At 41.7% G+C, this 23,886-nt stretch overlaps 1 protein-coding gene across 1 annotated transcript in view; it reads left to right on the forward strand.

The window, feature by feature from the left end:
- The window catches only part of polb (polymerase (DNA directed), beta), a 104,089-nt gene that overhangs the window by 38,236 nt on the left and 41,967 nt on the right, over nucleotides 1-23,886 (forward strand). The window contains exon 11 of the mRNA XM_020527993.2: nucleotides 4,517-4,603. Coding sequence (XP_020383582.1) covers nucleotides 4,517-4,603 — 87 coding nt within the window. The remainder of the gene's footprint in view (nucleotides 1-4,516; nucleotides 4,604-23,886) is intronic.

Here is a 23,886-nt window from a genome sequence, read left to right on the forward strand (position 1 = left end):
GGTCATTGTGGTCATAGAAATGTTGTGCAGGGCATCACAGAGGGAATGGTCATTTTGGGAGGGAGGGAAGAAGTGTTTGGTGGTGCCAGAAATGGTAGCGGTACTTTTGTTACATCTGGGGGTCAGTTGGTGGACTGTTTTAATGCAAAGAGAACCTTATTTCTAATAGGATGGATGTGGTTAGAGTCCTGTCACCTCAGCTAAGGAAAACAGAAGACTAATATTCTTTTGGTTTTCTATTTTCAACATCTTGCTGTCTACTTTATTGGAATAAGAGTTCATCACGCTACCTCTAACTCTAACCCTTGCTTTGCTCGTGTCTCACAATCATGAATCCCAATACCTCCCTACATGTCCATATTTAATGATTATACTTCTGTGAAGCATCCAAAATACTTTGCCCACAAAAAACATGCTCAATATATATAATAGGTTGATACTTCAGATGGAATTAATTTAGGGAAAGAAGGCAGAACAAACTATAAATTCTGTTGAGTGTATTGAATACCCAGAAGCAAATACAGATGATCATCAAGGATTTACATATCATAAACTTCAAAGTAAAATCTGAACAGTTCGTAACCACCCCATGTCAGAAGACAAAATTATAGACTTGAAATCATTCCAACATAACCAGTATTTAATGTGAACTTTATGGGATACTATAATTGTGTTTTTTGTTTTGCTGGATAGCAGCTGTCATAGCAGCTTCTGGCAAAAAACACATTCCTTGTTAACATGCAATGATGTACACAGAACGATTAATTGTAGCTCATATATGTTAACTAAATGTTTCTCAAGGCAGACTGACTACAGCTCACTTCTGTGATAAGAAGTTTTCTCCCTGCACAACAAATCATTTATCCAATCTACAGGATTATTGTCCCAAGTGGACCCCTCTGTTTGGCTTCTTGGCCTCTCCAGAGCTTGTCATTTGAAACTGCAGCATGACATTGGCTATTGACCATCCTCAATTATAGAAGATCCTAACACATCAGTGCAAAGCATAAGGCTGAAGTATTCACAGCAATCTTCAGTCAGAAGTACCGAGTGGATGATCCAATTCGTCGTCCTCCAGTGTTCTCCAGCATCACCAATACCAGTCTATAGCCAATTTGATTCACTCCACATGACACCAAGAAACGGTTGGAGGCACTGGATACTGAAAAGGCTATGCACCCTGACAACGTTCTGGCAACAGTACTGAAGAATTGTGCTCCAGAACCTGCTGTTCCCCTAGCCAGGCTCTTCCAGTATAGTTATAACACTGGCACTTACTTGACAATGTGGAAAATTGCCGGGGTATGTCCTGTATACAAAAAGCAGGACAATTTCAATCTGGCCAATTACCGCTCCATCGGTCTACTGTCGATTTTCAATAAAGTCATAGATGACGTCATCATCAGTGCAATCAAACAGCACCTGCTCAGCAATGACCTGCTCAGTGACACCCAGTTTGGGTTCTGCCAGGGCCACTCAGCTCCTGACCTCATTACAGTCTTGGTTCAAGCATGGACAAAAGAGCTGAATTCCAAAAATGAGGAGAGACTGCCAACCCTTGATATCAAGACCGCATTTGACTAACAGTGGCATCAAGGAGGCCTAGCAAAACAAAAATCAATCGGTATCGGGGGACAAACTCAACTCTGGTTGGAATTGTACTTTGCACATAGGAAGATGTTGGAGGTCAGTCATCTCAGCTGCAGGACATCTCTGCAGATGTTCTTCAGGCTAGTGTCCTAGACCCAACCAACTTCAGCTGCTTTAGCAATGACATTCACTCCATTATAACGTTAGAAGTGGGAGCTGTTTGCCGATGATTGCACAATATTGAGCACCATCCACAAATGCTCAGATACTGAAGCAGTCCACATTCAAATGCAACCAGATCTGGACAATACTCAGCCTTGGGCTGACAAGAAGCAAGTAACATTCACACCACATAAATGCCAGGCGGTAACCATCTCCAATAAGAGATAATTTAACCACTGCCACTTGACATTCAATGGCCATCACTGAATCCCACGTTATTAACATCCTCGGGGTTACCATTGACCAGAAATTCAACTGGACTCGTATAAACACAAGGACATGTCAAAGGTACAGGAATATTGCACGTAACTCACCTTCTGACTCCCTAAAGCCTGTCCGTTATGGATAAGACATAAGTCAGGAGTGTGATGGAATACTTTCCACTTGCTTGGATCAGTGCAGCTCCAACAACACTCAAGAGGCTTGACATCATTAAGGACAAAGCAGCCCACTTAATTGGCACCACATCCACAAACGTCCACCCCCTCCACCACCGACGTTCAGTAGCAGCAGCGTGTACTATTTACAAGATGACTGCAGAAATTCACCACAGATCCTTAGACAGTATGTTTCAAAGCCACAACTAATTCCATCTAGAAGGTCAAAGGAAGCAAATAATGATAACACCCGCAAGTTTCCCTCCAAACTACTCACTATCCTGACTTAGAAATACATTGTCATTCCCTCACTGTCACCAGTTCAAGATCCTGCAGATCCATCCCTAATGGCATTTTGGGTCAGTCCACAACACGTGGACTGCAGCAGTTCAAGAAGCCCACTACCACTTTCTCGGGGGCAACGACGGATGGGCAATAAATGCTGGCCACTCAGCAACGTCTATGTCCCACGAATGGGAAAAAAATGACTAACCTTCAAGAAGCACACATTGTCATTGTGATGATGAAAGAGAGGTTGAAGAATGGAAGTGAGAGGGATTTTGTAAATATAATTTTTCATTTATCTTGTCAGACTGTTCAGTAATCATTGGGTGGGATGCGCTTCAGAGGGTGGGTGTGGACTCAATGTGCCAAATGGCCTGCTTCCACGCTTAAGGATTCTATGGATAAAGATCATTCAGTTTTTTTTTCAGAAACTTGCACCACAGAATATATCCTGTTTCTGCCATTCACAAGTTCCTTTTAAAACTCTAAGTAAAGAATTAAAGAAACTTTACGAATTTAAAAGAACTAGCCAGGATATTCTTTGTAAAAATGTCTTCGGTTAATCATGAAATATTTCTTCTGAGGAATATATTCAGCCTGACTGTTTTTTAAACTCCAGGCTTCATTTTATTTTTCTTTCATTTCTTAATTTAGATTGGTTTCAAACTGCAATACGTGGGATATTTTCTTTAAAGTTACATTCAGAAAGCTTCAATGCCAAAGCAGTATTATTTCTAATATAGCCGCTTGCAACCCCATGAATGTCTTTTAGGTTTACAACAAAAAGCCTTGGAAATTTAGCATGCAACAAATTGTATCAAACGCAGTTTACTGAATTGATATGATCATTGCTGACAGAACGCTACTAACACAGTAGTGTTCTGTCAAGGAAGTGAAATTCCTGCCAAAGGGGAACAAACAGTTTATGGAGAAACATTGATAGGTTAAGTTAGTAGGCAAAAAGTTGTCAAATGGAGTATGATGTGGGAAAATGTGAAGTTGTTCATTTTGAAAGGGAGAACACAGGAATAGTATAGTATTTAAATGGAGAAAAACTGCAGAAAGCGGCCAGTCAAAAGGGACTTTGGGCGGAGTTGTACACGAACCACAGAAAGCTAGCATACAGGTGCAGGAGGTAATCTGGAAGACTAATGGAATGTTGGCCTTATTTCAAGGAGCTTGGAGTATAAGTGCAGGGAAGTCTTTCTGCAACTGGATAAGATGCTGGTGAGACCACATCTGGAGTACTGTGAGCAGTTTTGGTCCCCTTATTTCAGGAAAGAAATTATTTCATTAGAGGCAATTCAGAGAAGGTTCACTGGTTTGGAGGGATTGTCTTATGAGCAAAGGCTAAACATGTTGGGATATAGAGGAATGAGAGGTGATCTCATTGAAGGGGGTTAATAAGGTAAATGCTGAGAGGCTGTTTCCACTCATGGGAGGGTCTGGGACCAGAGGGTATAGTCTCAGAGTAAAGATTGAGATGAGAAGGAAATTCTTCTCTCAGAGGGTTGTGTGTCTTTGGAACTCCTTGCCACAGAGAGCTGTGGGGACAGAGTCCTTGAGTATTTTTAAAGCTAAGATAGATTCTTGATCAGTAGGGGAATCAAGGGTTACAGCAAAAACACAGTAAAGTGGAAGTGAAAAATGACATCAGCCATGATCCTGTTGAATGGCAGAGCAGGCTTGAGGGGCCTACTCCTGTTCTTCTATCTCTTCTAATTGCTGAAATATTTATTTTAAGAAACACACAGCAACCTACTGTCTCTGACACAGCAATCAATTTGTTTTTCCAAACTAGGGTTGTCTCTGTAGACTACATTTTGAATTGTGTAATATTTGAGTGAAGTATTGGTAACAGGAGCATTTGAAGCAATTAGAACATTGTGCAATAAGCATAGTGCCGTGGTTGTGAAGCACCAATAAGTTCAAGCAGAATTTTTCTTAGATGGTAAATAAACCTAGCAACTGCCCTAATAAATAATATTTACAAAAGCTGAATAAACTATAGCTCTGACATTTTTGTTGGGTTTTACCTGCAGCCAAAACTTCTCAATCCAGTTGTGGAATGCCTGGAAGCGATAAATTTTGTCACAAACACGCTTTCCAAAGGAGATGCCAAATTCATGGTAGGTATTAATTTCCTATTCATATTTCCTTGAAAATGATGGGATAGTGTTAGTGTGCAGATCCTTAAGACTTTTCTCCTGGGTTTTTCTTGCTTTGATATTTTAGCAGTAATGTTAACCTGATAGAAATGAATGGTTAACATCAGTGCTAAAATAATAGAGGAATAAATTTCGAGCGAATGCTTTAAACCTTCATTGACAAGTACTCTACAACATAAATTTGTAGCCATTGCCTTTTCATCACAAAATGTATTGCATTTCACTGGGATAAGAAAGAAAGATCTCACGAATTTCTAGAAACTGTCATCAATAACAAAATTCCTCCAGTAAGATCTCCTGGAGGATCATGTGTGCTTCTATTTTAAATTCAGTTTGCCTAGAGTAATTTATGTAGTCATAAAATAATAGCCTTTGAAAGAAAAATGCCTTGTCCTCCTGCATTATTTATGTTTTACAGCTTGTTTTAGTTAATTATCATTTCAATCTTGTTTATTTTCAAGCAGCAAAACAGAAAATAGAGTATTTAGCATTTTCAGTATTTTAGTTGTTAAGATCTTCCATCTAATGTGGGCTGTGGGGGAAATATCATGACAGTCCACAACTGGAGTGTGTTTGGCTTTGATTGATTGATTATAACAACTAGCATGGAGATCCTGCTGATCTTCGGATCCAAGGCTGCTGAGATAAGTTATAGAATTCTATATCATTCTGGTATCTTTCTCATCTGCATGACTGTGTTCTTCTGAGTAAACTTGTGAGCTAATCATATCTAAATTTGATAACTTCCTCCTGATTGGAGCCTTAAGGATGGAGGGCTTACAGTTTTTATATCCATCCTGTTTCTTTATGTAGAGAAGTGACGACTTTCAGAGCTGATATCCAGTGCTTGATGAATAGAGCTTTCCCTCAATTAAATATTGTGAGGGCCAAAGCCATGGTTTCAGTCCCTGCACAAGCCCCCAACCCCTCCCCATTAAGCAATTCCGTTCCTTTTGCTAGTGACTGTGTGAGTGTGAACTAGACTTCTGGCATTCTAAAGGGGTAATTGTGTTTAGCCAATTTGTTGGAGTTTTTAGAAGACATAACAGCAAGGGTCAATTAGGATAATGTTTTTGATGTGAAATACATGATTTCCCATAGGCTTTTGCTACAGTGCCACACAATGGACTTGAGGAAAATGATAGGTCATGGTATAAAGGGGATGGTATCACGATGCATACCAAATTGGCTGAGTGATCAGAAATAGAGAATAACGGTCAATGGATATTTTTCGGCTGGGGAAAGGTTTGTAGTGGAGTTCCCCAGGGACCGTTGCTTTTCCTGATACATATTAATGATCTAGATCTGGGTGTGCAGCGAACAATTTCAAAGTTTGTAGATGACACTAAAAGAATTGTAAACTGTGAGGAGGACAGTGTGGAGCTCTAAAAGGACATTGACAAGTCAATGGAATGGGCAGATAGTTAGCAGACGGAATTCAATGCGGAGAAGTGTGAGATGATACACTTTGGTTGGAAGAACATTGAAAGGCAATATAAAATAAAGGGTACAATTCTAAAAGGGTGTTGGAGCAGAGGGACTTGGGTGTGTATACATATAAAATATATATATATTTTAATATATATAGATCATTGAAGGTGATAGAACAGATGGAGATGGCAGTTAATAAAACATAGTGTTGTCAGCTTTATTAATAGGGGCATAGAGTACAAGAGCAAGGAGGTGATGTTGAACTTGTACGAGACACTTGTTAGACCTCAGCTGAAGTATTGTGTGTGGATGCCACATTATAGGAAAAAATCACAGAAGCAATTTAAAATAATGATTCTAGGAATGAGAATCTTCAGTTTTGAAGATAGATCGAAAAAGTTAGGATTGTTCTCCTTTGAGAGAAGAAGGCTGAGAAAAGATTTCATAGAGATTTTTTCAAAATCAAAGGTAAGCTGGATAAAGTAGATAGGGAGAAGCTATTCTCACTCAAAGGTAAAGAAATTAGAGGGCATATCTTAAAAGTGATACGCAAATGAAGCAAGGGTGATGTGAGAAAGAAGTTTTTCACATGGTGTGTAGTTAGGGCCTGAGGCATTCAAGAAGGCATTTGATGATTATTTCAATAGAAATGGTGTGCAGGGATGTGTGGTAAAGGCAGGAGTTGGCACTCGGCAAAAAAATTGTAGCGCAATGGGCTGAATGGCTGCCTCCAGCACCTTAACAATTCTGTGATTGTGATATTTTGTTTGGTTGTCGTATCTAACTTCAAGATGAACTTCAATCTGCATATTTGGGCCATCACTAAGACAGTCTGTTTTCGCCTCTATAATATTACCTGACCTGACTCAACACAGACATGGTGGCTGAATGGCCACTAGTCATTTAACTGTTTCCTGAATCTATTCCTGTATCTGTGGCTCAGCTTATTTGCTGCTGAAACCCTCATCAGTGCTTTTCTTTGCTGTAGACTTGATTATTTTAATATGCTCATGGCTAGACTTCAATGTCTACTCTCTGTAAACTTGAGATCATCAAAAATTCAGCTGCCCATGTCTGAGTGTGCACTAATTCTTGTTCATTCACTAATCTACTCCTGGTTACCAACATTAGATTCCATTTAAGCAACGCCTTGATTTTGAAATGTTTGTCCTTGTTTTGAGAAAAGTGTCTCCAAGTGAAGTTTTCTGATGTCTTAATGGCGCTATTGGATATAAAAGGGGGTTGACTTTATTTCTTATACTTTATGTTTAATATTGTATAACTTTCCTGGTAGCATTCTTCTCACTGCTCAAAGGTTAGGTCAAATGGGTGTTAAAGCTTTTGCCCAATTTGTTGATGTACTTGCAGGACAACTTAACTTTAAACCCTAGTCCTCAAGAACCCAGCAAGATCAATTTGTCTAGTTGACAAAAAAAGCTCCTTAACCATGATAAATCTGCTTCCATAGTGTCCTGAAATTGTGAGGCTAGATTTTTAGTGGTTCAGTGACTATTTGGCTATCTGCGCAGGTTATCTTAAAATAAAAGTACAGTGGATGCTGGAGGCCTGACACATAAACAGAAAGTGCTGGAGAAACCTAGCAGGTCTGGCAGCATTTGTGTAAAGTGAAAAAGAGTCATAATGGACTTGAAAGGTTAATGCAGATGATCTTGTTTTGATTGTTTTCAGTAGTGAAGCACTCCTGTAACTGTATGGACATTTGGGTTAAAAACTTTATCCTCCATTTGACAAAGCCTTTTTTATGACTGGAGTCATCGTGTAAGCAACTATTTTACACAAGACAACATCTCTGGTTACCTGTGATTATCACACATCTGTTTTTAGAACACTGACCTGAAATGTGTGTACAGGAACTGCTATAGTTTGAGACTTGTAGATTCCGAACGACCACAATCAAGCCTTAACAAAGGGGCTGAGTTTGAAAGTGCATTAATCAATCTACAGCTCTGCTAAAGGTTGCATAGGGGCACACTTCGGGTTTTCATTTTGATCTTTGAAATCAAGTTGGCAACTTCAGCTTGAATTACTATCTTTACCTGAACATGGCATTTCCGATTGTTTCATTTTTAATCAATCCTATTCGAGCACCTGATCTGAGAGAAGTTTTGAACTTCTAAACACATGCTTTGTTTTAAACCACTTTTGAACTGTTCTGACAGTGTGATGAAGTATCTGTAAGAGTGGCCGAACAGGACTGTTTTACACTTCAGATGTTTGTTCATTGATCTTGGTTTCAGATCATCATAGCATCAACTGCTGGATTTTTTAACCAGCCATAACCAGCTACTATAATGGCTATTGAGAACCTGAGTTGGTTGTCTGCACTTTTCCTAAATGGGTGTGAAGTAACTTTTAGCAATATCAATTTAGCAATTTAAATTGGGTGTTAAAATACAATCACAATTATGTGTCTTATAAGCATCGATCATATTAACCTGTGCCATTCAGTTCTTGCTTTTGCTGGGCAAAATGCTACCTATGATTGGTAACACAACTTCATTATAAAACAAAAATCAAAGTGTGGAGCTGGAGGAATACAGCAGGCCAGGCAGCATCAGAGGAACAGGAAAGTTGATGTTTCAGGTTGGGATCCTTTTTTGAAGAAGGGCCCTGACCCGAAACGTCAGCTTTCCTGTTCCTCTGATGCTACCTGGCCTGCTGTGTTCTTCCAGCTCCACTTTGTTATCTCTGACTCCAAGATCTGCAGTTCTTGCTATTTCATTACAAAACAGTTAATTTCTCTATATTGAAGCTGTTTAAATTCTCTTTTTATGCTGACGTCTCCTACTGTGGCTCTATCTCATTTTACCAGTTAAACCAAAGTCTTCATTCTGACGCAGCTTTGGAAATGCTGCTTTTTAAAAATGAGAGCAGCAAATAGCAGCAATTAACGTTTTATTTCAGGGTTGATTTCTAGAATATGGCTGTCATATAGATATTGAGCTCTGGAACTATGGAAAGTTTGCTGGTATGTTAAGGCATAGTTAAGTAGCAAAAGAATATATGAAAGAAAACATGGCATATTGCTCGACAACATTGAGACCTTTGTAGAACTGTATTTTTTTAAACATTCTTAATTAGGCAAAATAGGTTTCAGACTAAATAGAGTTGTATATTTTATGAAATATTGGCATACAGCTTCTAAATAGAATATAACCATCAATTTTATTGTCCATTTCATCTCCAGCAGTATCTTTAACAGAGAATCATGCCTGATTTATAACAATCCAGTACATACTGTATAAAAATATTCATTATATGTCATATATGTCATCACACGGTTCATGATGACTTGAAGGCTCAATTTGACTTCTGTATTTGATTGTGGAACAACTATTATATTTCCAAGTTGCAGGTGATACAAATCTTGGTTGGAATATGAGCTGTGAGGAGGATGTAAAAAGACTTCAAGGAAATCTAGGTAGGAGGAGTAAGTGGGCAAGAACATAGTATAATATTAATGTAATGTGAATACAAATAGTAATTTAGAAGTACAAAATTTCTGTTTTACTTGTTCATGGGATGTGGTTGTTGCTGGCTAGACCAACATTTATTCGCATCTGTAATTGCCCAGAAGGCAGTTAAGATTCAACCACGTTGCTGTGATCTAGAGTCACATGTAGGCCAGACTGGATAATGGTTGCAGAATTGCTTCTCCATTGGACATTGGTGAACCAGATGTGTTGTTATGACGATTAACAGCGGTCATACATGGTCACTATTTGACTCGATTTCTATTCCAGATTTTTAGTGAATTTAAATTTTACCATCTGCTGTGGTGGGATTTGAACCCATGTCCCTAAAACATTAACATGGGATTCTAGTTTACTGTCCTGTTAAATTTCCATGACCATTGCTACCTCCATCCCATCAGTATAGATGGAAAAAAAGACACACATTTGGTTGAAGCTTCTTGTCTTGCACTTGAGGCCAATTCACAGGAAATACCAGAACAAAGGGAAAAGGACATTGAAACTATTTGAAAGAACAGTGCTGTTTGGTTGGCAAGTGGACTTTAATCGGCACAGGCATTGCTGAGGAGAGTGCACCAGTTAATGATGATTGACAGTTAAATACCACACTTTGTTTAAATTATAAACAATGTAGGTGATTCTGATTGTTCAAAACAGTGCTCTGCGATATAAACCAGAGAATGGTTATCACCTCTTCTGTTGTGTTGAGATAGGTGCAATATGTGTACATTTTTTGTGTAAACGACAGGGCCCTGTGTATTAATGTATGTAGCTTCCCGGTGCGTGCAAGTGCACCATACTACAGTCCCAAATGACAATCCCAAATTGATTGTTAGCATAATACTTCCAACGCTGAGGAGAATGCAGACAAATGTGAGGCTATCCAGTTTAGTAGGAAGAACAAAGGTGCAGTGTATTTCTTAAGTGGGACTGATTATAAAGTTTTCTCCTCAAAGGGACCATAGGTTGAGATGTTTAAAAATCACTGAAAGCTAACATGTAGATGCAGCAAGCATTTCAGACGGCAACTGAAATGCTGACCTTTAATCACAAGATTTGGATTTGAACGTAGGTGCAAAGAAATATTACTTCAGTTATATAGAACATTAGTCTGACTGCAGCTGGGGTTTTATGTACTGTTCTGATTGCTTGCCTGAAGGAGATACCTGCCATTGAGGTAGTGCAGTGGAGGTTTCCTAGACTTATTTCTGAGTTGGTGAGACAGTCCTAAGAGAAAAGATTGAGGAGACTGGGCCTATACCCTTTGGAATTCGGAAGCATGAGAGATGATCTCATGAAAAGATGGAATTTTTCAAAAGGGATAAACAGAGTTGATTTGGAAAGGATGTTTCCCCATTATTGAGGTATAGAATCAAGGGACACAGTCTCTGAATAAAAGGTAAATTGTTCAGGAATGAGATGAGGCTAAACGTTTTCACTCAGTAGTGAACCTTTGAATTTCCATAGCTTTCTGGAGTAGGAAATTCTAGTCATTAAAATAGGTTCAATGAGCTAACGCCATCAAGGGCTATGGGGAAATTACAGAAATATGGCATTGAGGTAGATGATCTTCCATGATCTAAAATTGTGGCACCATTGAAGAGTTGAAACGTCTACTCTGCTCCTATGTTCCTTTTTTTCTGTTGTTGTCTGCCCCGAGTTGCTCTTGAGAAGATGGTGGTGGTGAGCTGCGTTCTTGAACTGCTGCATTTGTTGTGTGTGCAGCCACAATCCGATTAGGAAGGGTTTCAGGATTTTGACTGGGCAACACTGAAGGATTAGCAATTTATCTCCAAGTAAGGATGATGAGTGATTTGGAAAGGGAACTTGTAAGTAGTGTTGTTCCCATGCATCTGTTTCTCTTGTCTTTATAGATGATAGTGGTCATGTGTTTGAAAGGTGCTATCTGAAGAGGTGAATTTTTGTAGTGCACCTTGTAGATGGTACACACTGCTACTCCCAAAAGTTGGTGGTGGAGGGAGTGAATGTTTGGATGTGGTGCAAATTAAGCGGGCTGCTTTGTCTTGGATGTTGTCAAGCTTCTTGAGGATTGTTGGAGCTGCACTCATTTAGGCAAGTGGGGAGTATGCCATCAGATTCCTGACTTGTGCCTCGTAGATCGTGGACAGGCTTTGGGGACTCAGGAGGTGAGTTAGTTGCTGCATGATTTCTAGATACTGTAGTTTTATGACTATGCCAGTTCAGTTTCTGGTCAACTGTCACCCCCGGATGCTGACAATCGGGAATTCAGTAATGGTGATGGCATTGAAGTCAAGGGGTACTGGTTAGATTTTCTCTTGTTGGAGATGGTCATTGCCAAACATTTCAGTGGCACACGCTACTTGAAACTTGTCAGCCCAAGTTTGGATAGTGCCCATGTCTTGTTGCATTTGGACATGGACTGGTTCAGTATCTGACAGTATATTATCCACTATATTCTGGCACAAAACCTTTGTGTACACAACTCTATGATGGAAGTACAACTTACAACTCACTGCCACTATTCGTTGTTCATTAAAACAGATGACGGGGAATATTGACTTCTCGTGTTCTCTTTCTTTCAGTCACTCACATAACCAGGATGTTAAATAAATAATTAAATATTGAGCCCACTTAATTTAAAAAAAAAATTTGATTAAATACACTCCTCAGTCAGCATCCACAGGAACTGTTAATTTAAGACATGAACCACAAATAACCGAGGACATTGTCTTGTTTTCAGCATCTCTCTCCCCAAGTTATTAATGATAATGACTATTTGTGTAGAGACAGAAATTATTTTGACCAAGATGTTTTCATTGTGACTTTGTAGGGAGGCAGCGTTTGCCAGCATGTAAAGGGAGTGTTTGTATTCCAATAAAAACAAATCTGAAATTTATACTCTTGATTTCATGTATCCAATTAGATGTATTCATGTATTTCATGTAATGCTGTTGGAAGCGGTTCATGCACTCTTTAATTTTCTGAGTTTTTACATTTAATGGCACCACTTTATATTCTGATGAGAAACTAAGATTCAAACATATTTTATAGTTGTTAAGAAACTTTTTCACAATTTTACTTTGAAATAACAGAGAAAAAGCTTTGTGTGTCAGAATATTTTTTTCACACAAGAAACTATATTTTAGGATAATTAATTTCACAATTGTAGTTTTCAGATTGTCCATGTATAACAACTGAGTTCTGGTTACTTCATAGCGGTGCTATTTATTTTGGCTGGGTACTCTACCTTATTCGCATTCTATCTCCTTGTGTCAAGTCGGTTATCTCATTTGTTTGGACAGTCGGTTTGCGATGCAGAGTGATGCCAACAGCGTGGGTTCAATTCCCGCATCGACTGAAACTATCATTGGGACTCCCCTTCTCAATCTCTCCCCTTGCCTGAAGTGTGGTAACCATCAGGTTCAACCACACTTCTCATCTCTCTGGTAAGAGAGCAGCCCTCTGGTCCATAAAGACTGTGGCGACTTTACTTTGTGTAATCCTTTAAATTACATAGTATCCAGAGCACACAAACATTTAGGGCAGCATGGTGGCTCAATGGTTAGCACTGCTGCCTCACAGCTCCCGGGTTCAATTCCACCCTCGGGTGACTGTCTGTGTGGAGTTTGCACATTCTCCCGGTGACTGCGTGGGTTTCCTCCGGGTGCTCTGGTTTCCTCCCACAGCCCAAAGATGTGCAGGCTAGATGGATTGGCCATGCTAAATTGCCCGTAGCGTTCAGGGATGTGTAGATTAGGTGGGTTATAGGGGGATGGGTCTGGGTGGGATGCTCTGTGGGTCGGCGTGGACTTGTTGGGCTGAAGGGCCTGTTTAAGGTTTTGGAGTAGACGTGTAGCTCGGGTTGTGGATGTTGTGGTTGGTTGGCTTGCCGAGCTGGTTCTTTGTTGTTCTGCAGATGTTTCATTACCCTGCAGGGTAACATCATCAGTGCAGCCTCTGATAAAGCGCCATTGTGTTTTCCTTCCTGGTTTTTAAACTCTGGAGTCCGTTGAGCTGGATTACCGCACTTCCGGTTTTCCTTTGCAATGGAGTGTATATAGGGTCAAGTTCTATGTCTTTGTTGATGGCTTTCTACATGGAGTACCAGGCTTCGAGGAGCCCCCATGCCTGTCTTTGCTTTGCTTGTCCCAGGATCTTGGTGTTGTCCCAATTGAATTGGTGGTTCTCCTTATCCATGTGGATAGAGATGAGTAGATGAGTGAGTATTGGTCATGTCTTTTTGTAGCCAATTGGTGTTCGTGTACCCTTGTTGTTAATTTCCTTCCTGTTTGTCCGATGTAGTGTTTGTCACAGTCTCTGCAGGGAATCTTCTATATGACATTGGTCCTGTCCATAGTGGGGAGTGGATCTTGGGTTCAGGTGAGCAGTTGTCATAGGGTAGATGTGGGTTTGTGTGCTACTCTGATGCCCAGTGGTTGTAGGAGTCGTGTGGTTAGTTCTAATGTGTTCCTGAAATAAGGTAGCATGATGAGTGTATTGGGGCGTGTGGTATCTTCCTGGTGTTGTTCGTGTAGTAGGCATCTTCTGACCCAGTTTTTTGGATATCCATTGTCCTTGAATCCCTGGAAGAGGTATTCATCTTCTTCTTGGTATAGTTTTGTGCTGCTGCAGTGTGTTATTGCCTGTTTAAATAATGTTAGCACGCAGCTTCATTTGTGTGTGTTAGGATGGTTACTGTTGAAGTTCAGTACTTCGTAAAAGTGTGTGGCTTTTCTGTGTACTTTCATTTTGAATTCCCCATTTGTCCTGCGCTCTACCATGACGTCCAGGAATGGGAGCTGTTTGTTCTTCTCCTCCTTTCTGGTGAATTTGATTCTGGGGAGGGTGTTGTTTATTAGTCTGTGTGTCTCCTCTAGTTTGATCCGTTTAATGATGACAAAGATGTCATCCACACAGCGTATCCATAGTTTTGGTTGGATTAGCGGAAGGGCCGTACTTTCCAGTCTTTACATCACCGCCTCGGCTATTAGCCCTGAGATAGGTGATCCCATGGCTGTCCCGTTGATCTGTTCGTATATTTGGCCATTGAAAGTGAAGTGGGTGGTGAGGCATAGGTCCAGTAGCTTCAGCATGTTGTCTGTGGAGATGGTTTCACTGGGGTCTTGTTCTTGTTCTGGTAGTGCTGTCATTGTTTCCCTTGCTAGCGGTATGTCTGTTGATGTGAATAGGGCAGTGACGTCAAACGATACCATGGTCTCATCGTCATCTATCCTTATGTCTTTAATGGATTGAGGAACTCTTGGGCTGAATGGATTGAGTGGGATGATTTGTTGACGAGGTGCCTTAGTCTCTTTTGTAGTTCCTTGGCTAATCTGTGTGATGGATGGTGTGCCTGGTAGGGAGACTATGGGTCTAAGGGGTGCTTCCGGTTCGTGTACTTTTGGGAGGCCGTAGAATCGGGGTGTGTTGGTTACTTCAATTGGCCTTTTTCACCATGTCAGTCACCATAAGTTTTAGGAAGTCTCTCTTGCTCAAGAAACAGTTGGCAAGATTTTCCAAACTAATTAGAAATGCTAGAACTAATTAGGAGGGCCTGTTTCCACATTGTAAGGATTCTATGATTCTATGAACATTTCTGAACTTTTTTGTGTGTGCTAAAGATCTTATTATCAGTTCAAGGTTTTTACAGGCTTAACATAACCTCTCTACTTTTCAATTCTGTTCCCACAGAAATTGATCCTGTGCTTTTTTTAAACTTATGTTACAAATGTAGTATTGTATATCACTATTTTAAGCAGCTAACAATATATACACACAGTTTTTTGTGCTCATTGTCCCATTTAAATAGTTATTTTTCCAACCAGCCTAGACTTAATTATATTGCAACTCAGTTGCCAAATACATACCTATTCTTCAAGTTTGTTAACATTTTTCTTCTTGTAATGATACACTAATTTTCTTAGATCTGGTGTTAAGCTGTGGATTTGTTCTACTTTTTTTTATATATAGGCCTTATGGTAGCTTTTCACCAATGTAATTCTCTATTCCTTTTCCTCATCATTTTTTATATATGTGTATTATCTCTCACCTGACTTTTAGTATGTGCAGGGACTCGAATACTCTCATTGAGTATTTTTATGGGATAACAAGTTGTAGAGCTGGATGAACACAGCAGGCCAAGCAGCATCAGAGGAGCAGGAAGGCTGACGTTTCGGGCCTAGACCCTTCTTCAGAAATGGGGGAGGGGAAGGGGGTTCTGAAATAAATAGGGAGAGAGGGGGAGGCGGATAGAAGATGGATAGAGGAGAAGATAGGTGGAGAGGAGACAGACAGGTCAAAGAGGCGGGGATGGGGCCAGTAAAGGTGAGTGTAGGTGGGGAGTTAGGGAGGAGGTAGGTCAGTCCAGGGAGGATGGACAGGTCAAGGGGGCGGGATGAGGTTAGTAGGTGGGAGATGGGGGTGGGGCTTGAGGTGGGAGGAGGGGATAGGGGGAGGAAGGACAGGTTAGGGAGGCAGGGACGAGCTGGGCTGGTTTTGGGATGCGGTAGGGGGAGGGGAGATTTTGAAGCTTGTGAAGTCCACATTGATACCATTGGGCTGCAGGGTTCCCAAGCGGAATATGAGTTGCTGTTCCTGCAACCTTCGGGTGGCCTCGTTGTGGCACTGCAGGAGGCCCAGGATGGACATGATGTCTGAGGAATGAGAGGGGGAATTGAAATGGTTCGCGACTGGGAGGTGCAGTTGTTTATTGCGAACCGAGTGTAGGTGTTCTGCAAAGCGGCCCCCAAGCCTCTGCTTGGTTTCCCCGATGTAGAGGAGGCCACAACGGGAACAGCAGGTGCAGTATACCACATTAGCAGATGTGCAGGTGAACATCTGCTTGATGTGGAAAGTCTTCTTGGGGCCTGGGATGGGGGTGAGGGGGGAGGTATGGGGGCAGGTGTAGCACTTCCTGCGGTTGCAGGGAGAAATGCCAGGTGTGGTGGGGCTGGAGGGGAGTGTGGGGTGGACAAGGGAGTCACGGAGAGAGTGGTCCCTCCGGAAAGCAGATAAGGGTGGGGAGGGAAAAATGTCTTTGGTGGTGGGGTCGGATTGTGGATTGCAGATGGCAGAAGTGTCGGAGGATGTTGGTGGGGTGGTACATGAGGACGAGGGGGATTCTGTTTTCGTTGTTATTGCGGGGAGGGGGTGTGAGGGATGAGTTGCGGGAAATGTGGGAGACAAGGTCGAGGGCGTTCTCGACCACTGAGGGGGGGAAGTTGCGGTCCTTGAAAAACGAGGACATCTGAGATGTACGGGAGTGGAATGCCTCATCCTGGGAGCAGATGCGGCGGAGGCAAAGGAACTGGGAATAGGGAATGGCATTTTTGCAGGAAGGTGGATGGGAGGAGGTGTATTCCAGGTAGCTGTGGGAGTTGGTGGGCTTGAAATGGATATCGGTTTCTAGGTGGTTGCCAGAGGTGGAAACAGAGAGGTCCAGGAAGGAGAGAGAGGTATTAAAGATGGTCCAGGTGAACTTAAGGTTGGGGTGGAAGGTGTTGGTGAAGTGGATGAACTGTTCGAGCTCCTCGTGGGAGCACGAGGCGGCGCCGAAACAGTCATCAATGTAATGGAGGAAGAGGTGGGGTTTAGGGCCACTGTAGGTACGGAAGAGGGATTGTTCCACGTAACCTACAAAGAGGCAGGCATAGCTTGGGCCCATGCGGGTACCCATAGCCACCCCCTTTGTCTGTAGGAAGTGGGAGGAATTGAAAGAGAAGTTGTTGAGGGTGAGGACGAGTTCAGCTAAGCGTCTGAGGGTGTCATTGGAGGGGACTGGTCAGGCCTGCGGGATAGGAAGAAGCGGAGGGCCTTTAGGCCATCTGTATGGGGAATGCAGGTGTATAGGGACTGGACATCCATGGTAAAGATGAGGTTTTGGGGCCAGGGGAATTGGAAGTTCTGGAGGAGGTGGAGGGCGTGGGTGGTGTCATGGACGTAGGTAGGGAGTTCCTGGACTATCAACATTTCAGTTGCTTTATGATCTTTAATCAAGGAATTTTTTATTTTTGGCAATTTTTGTTTGTAGATATTTCTAATTAGTTTGGAAAATCTTGCCAACTGTTTCTTGAGCAAGAGGGACTTCTTAAAACTTATGACTGACATGGTGAAAAAGGCCAATTGACACCTACACATAATAGGAAACTACATCGCGTTTATGGTTCAGGAATTTATTGTTGCTTGCTTGTTTCACCAAAGATGTCTGTGAATCAAAAATAAATAACACAAGAATATGTTTCAAGCTTATTGCCAAATAAAACCAGAAAATACTCAAAATTAAGCCATCATCTTGGGGTGGGGGGAAACTAGAAATAGCATGGTAAGGTTTTAATGTTGGTTGGAAACTAGTGGATAGGCTTCCCGCTATAAATTCAATCTGCTTTCTTTTCCATTTAAGTCATTGGTAGCAAAGTAAGTGGGTATATCATAAGTGGGTGGATTACTGCTGCCATTTTCACTCTGTCAATGCAAGTTAAAATCAATCTGTCTGTACTATGAGATAATCCTGCAGACTAAATGGTGAGCACATGGCATAGCATTACTCCAAGACTGGAAGTAGTTTTAATGACTTTAATTTGTGTGGAGTAGTGTGTTTCAAAGAGAGGAATGTTGGTCCTCGGGAGCAGCTTTTGTACTAACTAATCAGGGAGCACTACAGCACAGTTAGATGTTGAGTGAAGCCTCAAACTTAGATGAAATTCTAACTGTTCTACAGAAAATGCTGGAAGTACTGAGCAGGTCCGGCTGTGCCGAGAGAAAGAGAAGCAGAGTTAATGTTTTAGGCCTATGATGCTTCCGTTGTTGATTTCCAGCATTCCCAGTATTTTGCTTTGTTCTAGAATGATTTTTTTTTCAGTTTTTAAAGGTTTTCTGAGTGCAATTGAAAATGAGTACTATGTGTGGAACAGTTTTATGCTGTAAACCTACGGCTACAAGAAATATGACTACTGTTGCCTAAGCCTAATTCACTTGGGACCCTTACAGCCTGTGGATAAAGGAGACTTTCGTTCATCAATCTGAGCTTGATTCAAGAATCATTGATCCTTCAAGTGTATCAGCTAGCATTCTTGCTTAATTTTTTTTGGAATAGTAATGTGATGAGAGCTCAGAAGACTAACTTCTCTGTAATGGTTTGAAAGGATTTGAAATTCATGTTACTTACAAGCCCAAAGGCATGGCGATGATCTATGGAAAACATAAAAAGAGAAAGTACCTGCTCCCGGGAGAATTTCTTATTTGGTTTATCTTGTTGGACGGGTGAAGAGGAGAAGGGAGGAGTGGCAGCCAAAGGATCAGTACAGCTGCTGGGATGCTTGAGGCTGTATCTATGTAAGTTGTGGAAATAAGTCTAACTAGCGTATTCCTAATTATGTATGTGTCACTGCTTGCCCACAAAAAATGCTGGTTGTATGCCATGAATTACGGAAGCAGTTAATCTCACAGTAGATTCCTGTGTACACTTTCTTTACACAATTATTCATCTATTTGCTTTCAAATTTACTTTAAAAGTTAAAAGTGAGGAATTTAGCCCAAGAATTTTGAGTGTACTTGTAAATAGAAGATCTGTGGTGATTAGTTTAAAATTTAAAAGAAAAATGGAAGCCTGGCAACCATGAAGCAGCAAATTTGAGAAAGAAATTATTGTCTCATTTTTAGGTCCATCACGCTGTCATGGGCTTATAGCTGACCTTTTCCCATCCTCTTCAGGTGCTTATTTTGAGTTCCAAATGTATATGATTATGGCCTTGAGCAGTATGCCTTTTGTAGAAAATTATTTATTTTCTACTCTGTACTCTCTTCCAAACTTCCAAACAGAATTGCGAATTGACTGGAAACTGAACTGGACTAGGCATATAAATATTGTGGCTATAAGTAAGTAAGTTGGAGACTGGGAATTATGTGGCAATTGACTCACCTCCTCACTCCCCTAAGCCTATCCACCATCTACAAGGCACAAACCAGGAGTGTGATGTAATACTTTCTGTTTGACTCAATGAAAGCATCTCCAGTAATACTGTAGAAGTTCAACACCATCCAGAACAAAACAGTCCTTTTGATCAAGATCCCATGCACTCCTTTAAACATTCACTACCAAAGCACATTGGCAGCAGTTTCTGTACCATTCAGAAGAAGCGCTTCTGTGATTCACCAAGATTCCTTAAAAACCTGTGATTTCTTGTATTTACTGGGATAAAGGCAGGAGACGCACCACACTCTTAAACTTATTTGCAAGTTAGTTTATACTGATTAGGAAGCCCTAAAGTTTTACAATAATTAAATCTTTGAATAAACTGTAACATACATTTTCATGCAGCATATGAACAAGAAACAAGAGTAGGCCACTCGATCGTTCGAGCCGGCTCCATCATTTAACAAGATCATGGCACATCCGATTTTGACCTCAACTGTACACACCAGCATATCACCAGTAATCTTTCATCCCCTTGGTAGTCAAGAATCTTCACAATCTCTGCAATTCTGCAGAGTATTCCGTTGAAATCAATTGTGAGTTTAACCAACAGATTTCTATTCTATATGATATTAGTGCTTTGCAGACAATAATTCTGCTATGTTGAACATCAGGCAGAGAATGAAGAGCAAGCCACCTGCCTACCTGTTCTTGGAAAATCTAAGATTCCATGGATCCAGAGGGAGCAAGAGTAATAATTTAAAATTGATGGGAGGCTGTAAACCTTAAATTTGTAACACTGCCAGTTAAATGTGCTTGCCATGTAAGTACGTAATAATTCTTTAGAGTATTTGTTCTGTGTGTATGACATGCCTGCAGCAGAGATGAGGAAATGAGATCTGAGTCCGACACACCATAGAGATAACAAAGGCTTTTAGACTGGGGAACTGAACTGCAGGATGTGGTTTCTGCAGAGTCTGCTAATGGCATGCTGTATAGGAAGCAGGAGGCTTCACGCTTCTGACTGAGAGTCTCATTTTGGGCTAGTAATTGATTTAATTATGACTTTGAACTTTACAGCCCTTGTGGGAAGGGGAAGAGGGTTTTATAAAATGCTTTGCCTGCAGCTGTATTTTATGGGAATGATAGAATATCTTGTACAAATTGCTTGGCACCCTTGTCCTGAAAATCGGTTATTCTCTTAAGGACCTACCACAATAATGGGTTTGAAGTTGTTCCATTAGAACATAACGAACAGGGTATGACTGTCCAGACCATTTCATGGAGAACTCTTAAAGCCAGTAGGCAGAGGAGTGTTACCTCATTGACTAAAGATTTCATGACCTACTTTATTCCTCAATTACAAATCAGGCTTCATGCATTGGAGAAGTAATATCACTGTGGTGTTGAAGTGTTATCTGCGAAACAGTTTTAAAAGATTTGATATTTAAGTCAGGTTCTCCACAGCCATCAAGGTCCAGACTATATCTCAAGCTTGATGGAGTAGCTGCATGTCTAAGAAGAGATGAGAGTAGCTGCCCTTCAGCTGAATGCTGTCATGAGGTGGATATGGCACCAATGAGCCATTGAAACTGAGATCATTGTTGTCAAAGGGAAATCCCTATAATTCCTACCAGTTACAGAAGCCGATTGTTATAGTTTTTAAAGGGCAGTCATTGTAGCCATAGAAAATCATTGCTGCTAGAGTTCCTTTTAGATGACTTAACCATCTTTAGCTGCTTTAAAAGTCACCTCCCATCCATCATAAAAATCAGGAGGGGATCTGCTTGCTGTCTATTCCAGTACTCAGCTGTGTTCGCAAATCCTCTGATAATGAAGCAGCTGACACCAACAACCCCATCGTCTGTGTTTTTGTATTTCCCTGCCAGATTATACCTGAGGGCCACAACTACTGAGATAAGTGGCCCAACATTGATGCCTTGCTTGGATGAGCCTAGTGTAGAGATGCTACTAGGCTGACAGCTGACATTGAGTAGTCTAATGAGGTTCGTGGGCCATTGCTATCAATATTAGGTCCTTTAGATTTGGATGTTTGCTAGTCACCTGATGCCAAGGGTTTGAAAATGGGTTGAGGAATAATATGAATCTGAATGATTTCTGTCTATTATCTCATGCATTGGTACAAACAATGGGGAAGAAATTCATATTTGCATTATGTACATACAAATATATGTAATTCTGTTTTTTATAAGCCGTAGGACAGAGGAGAAAGCATATGGATGGCAGCTGCAGTCAGTTTGCTTAAATTGGTGATTGAGTTTGTGTTGAAGATAGGCATTGCTTATTTTTGGCATGGGGAGAATGGAGAAGGTATGTTGTTGCAATAATGTCCCTGAGGACATCAATGTTCAGAACTGCAATTGTGTACTCTGAGCGCACATGTTCAGTATGAATAGCAATAGAATTTGTAATGCCAAATTTTAAAATTAGTTTGAGAATGTCTTGCCTTTTCATACACCTTTTCTTTTGTTACGACACCAATTGGCACCTTTTAAGTAAAATTTTACAGGTGCTAGCAGCCTTTTGATATCTCTCAAAATTAGGTACTCTTTACATGCCTAGACAAATTAATTTGACAGACTATTCATAAAATACATCCCAGCTCAAATCTGAGACAACAAGGTGCAGAGCTGGATGAACACAGCAGGCCAAGCAGCATCATAGGAGCAGAGAGGCTGACGTTTCGGGCCTAGACCCTTCATCAGAAAAGGGGGAGGGGAAGGGGGTTCTGAAATAAATAGGGAGAGAGTGGGAGGCAGATAGAAGATGGATAGAGGAGAGGATAGGTGGAGAGGAAACAAACAGGTCGAAGAGGCGGGAATGGGGCCAGTAAAGGTGAGTGTAGGTGGGGAGTTAGGGAGGGGATAGGTCAGTCCAGGGAGGACGGACAGGTCAAGGGGGCGGGATGAGGTTAGTCGGTAGGAGATGGAGGTGCGGCTTGAGGTGGGAGGAGGGGATAGGTAGGAGGAAGAACAGGTTAGGGAGGCAGGGACGAGCTAGACTGGTTTTGGGATGCGGTAGGGGGAGGGGAGATTTTGAAACTTGTGAAATCCTCCTCCTCCCTCACCCCCATCCCAGGCCCCAAGAAGACTTTCCACATCAAGCAGATGTTCACCTGCACATCTGCCAATGTGGTATACTGCATCCGCTGTACCCGGTGTGGCTTCCTCTACATCGGGGAAACCAAGCGGAGGCTCGGCGACCGCTTTGCAGAACACCTACGCTCGGTTCGCAATAAACAACTGCACCTCCCAGTCGCGAACCATTTCAACTCCCCCTCCCATTCCTCAGACGACATGTCCATCCTGGGCCTCCTGCAGTGCCACAACGATGCCACCCGAAGGTTGCAGGAACAGCAACTCATATTCCGCTTGGGAACCCTGCAGCCCAATGGTATCAATGTGGATTTCACAAGCTTCAAAATCTCCCCTCCCTCTACCCACATCCCAAAACCAGCCCAGCTCGTCCCCACCTCCCTAACCTGTTCTTCCTCCCACCTATCCCCTCCTCCCACCTCAAGCCGCACCTCCATCTCCTACCGACTAACCTCATCCCGCCCCCTTGACCTGTCCGTCCTCCCTGGACTGACCTCTCCCCTCCCTAACTCCCCACCTACACTCACCTTTACTGGCCCCATTCCCGCCTCTTCGACCTGTTTGTTTCCTCTCCACCTATCCTCTCCTCTATCCATCTTCTATCCGCCTCCCACTCTCTCCCTATTTATTTCAGAACCCCCTTCCCCTCCGCCTTTTCTGATGAAGGGTCTAGGCCTGAAACGTCAGCCTCTCTGCTCCTATGATGCTGCTTGGCCTGCTGTGTTCATCCAGCCCTGCACCATGTTGTCTCGGATTCTCCAGCACCTGCAGTTCCTACTATCTCCAGCTCAAATCTGGCCCTTTCCAATACATGCATTCCATTAGTTCAGATCATAGCAATTCGGAATGCAAACTGTAATGATTTTTCACCTTGCTTCTCCCATCATCTTTGACTAACACCAAGGCCAGGGTATCATCCCATACTCTATCCTGTTGAAGGTCATCTAACCAAACCAGGTTACTTCTTGGGTGTCAGGCATGGTACAGTGGTTGAACTTTTGCCTCTGACTGAAGATTACAAATTCAAATACCACACCAGTTACCAGAGTGCAAAATCTTGTCCATACTGAGGAAATGCTCTGTTGTTTGAAGTGCTGTCTTGTGAGTGAGACTTTAACATAAGTCCCTCATCTTGCGTCTTGGGAAGATGTGAGAAATCCCTTCACACAACTTTGAAGAGCAAGGGCATTATCCTTGGTGTCCTGGCTGATATTTGTCTCTCAACCAGTATCATTGAGTCAAATGAAATGATCTAATTGCTGGCTGACACAGTTTGACCTCATCACAACAGTGACTATGCTTCTTCAATGT

The sequence above is a fragment of the Rhincodon typus genome, chromosome 40 (genome assembly GCF_021869965.1).
Source record: "Rhincodon typus isolate 14 chromosome 40, sRhiTyp1.1, whole genome shotgun sequence".
In the NCBI taxonomy this organism is placed as follows: domain Eukaryota; kingdom Metazoa; phylum Chordata; class Chondrichthyes; order Orectolobiformes; family Rhincodontidae; genus Rhincodon; species Rhincodon typus.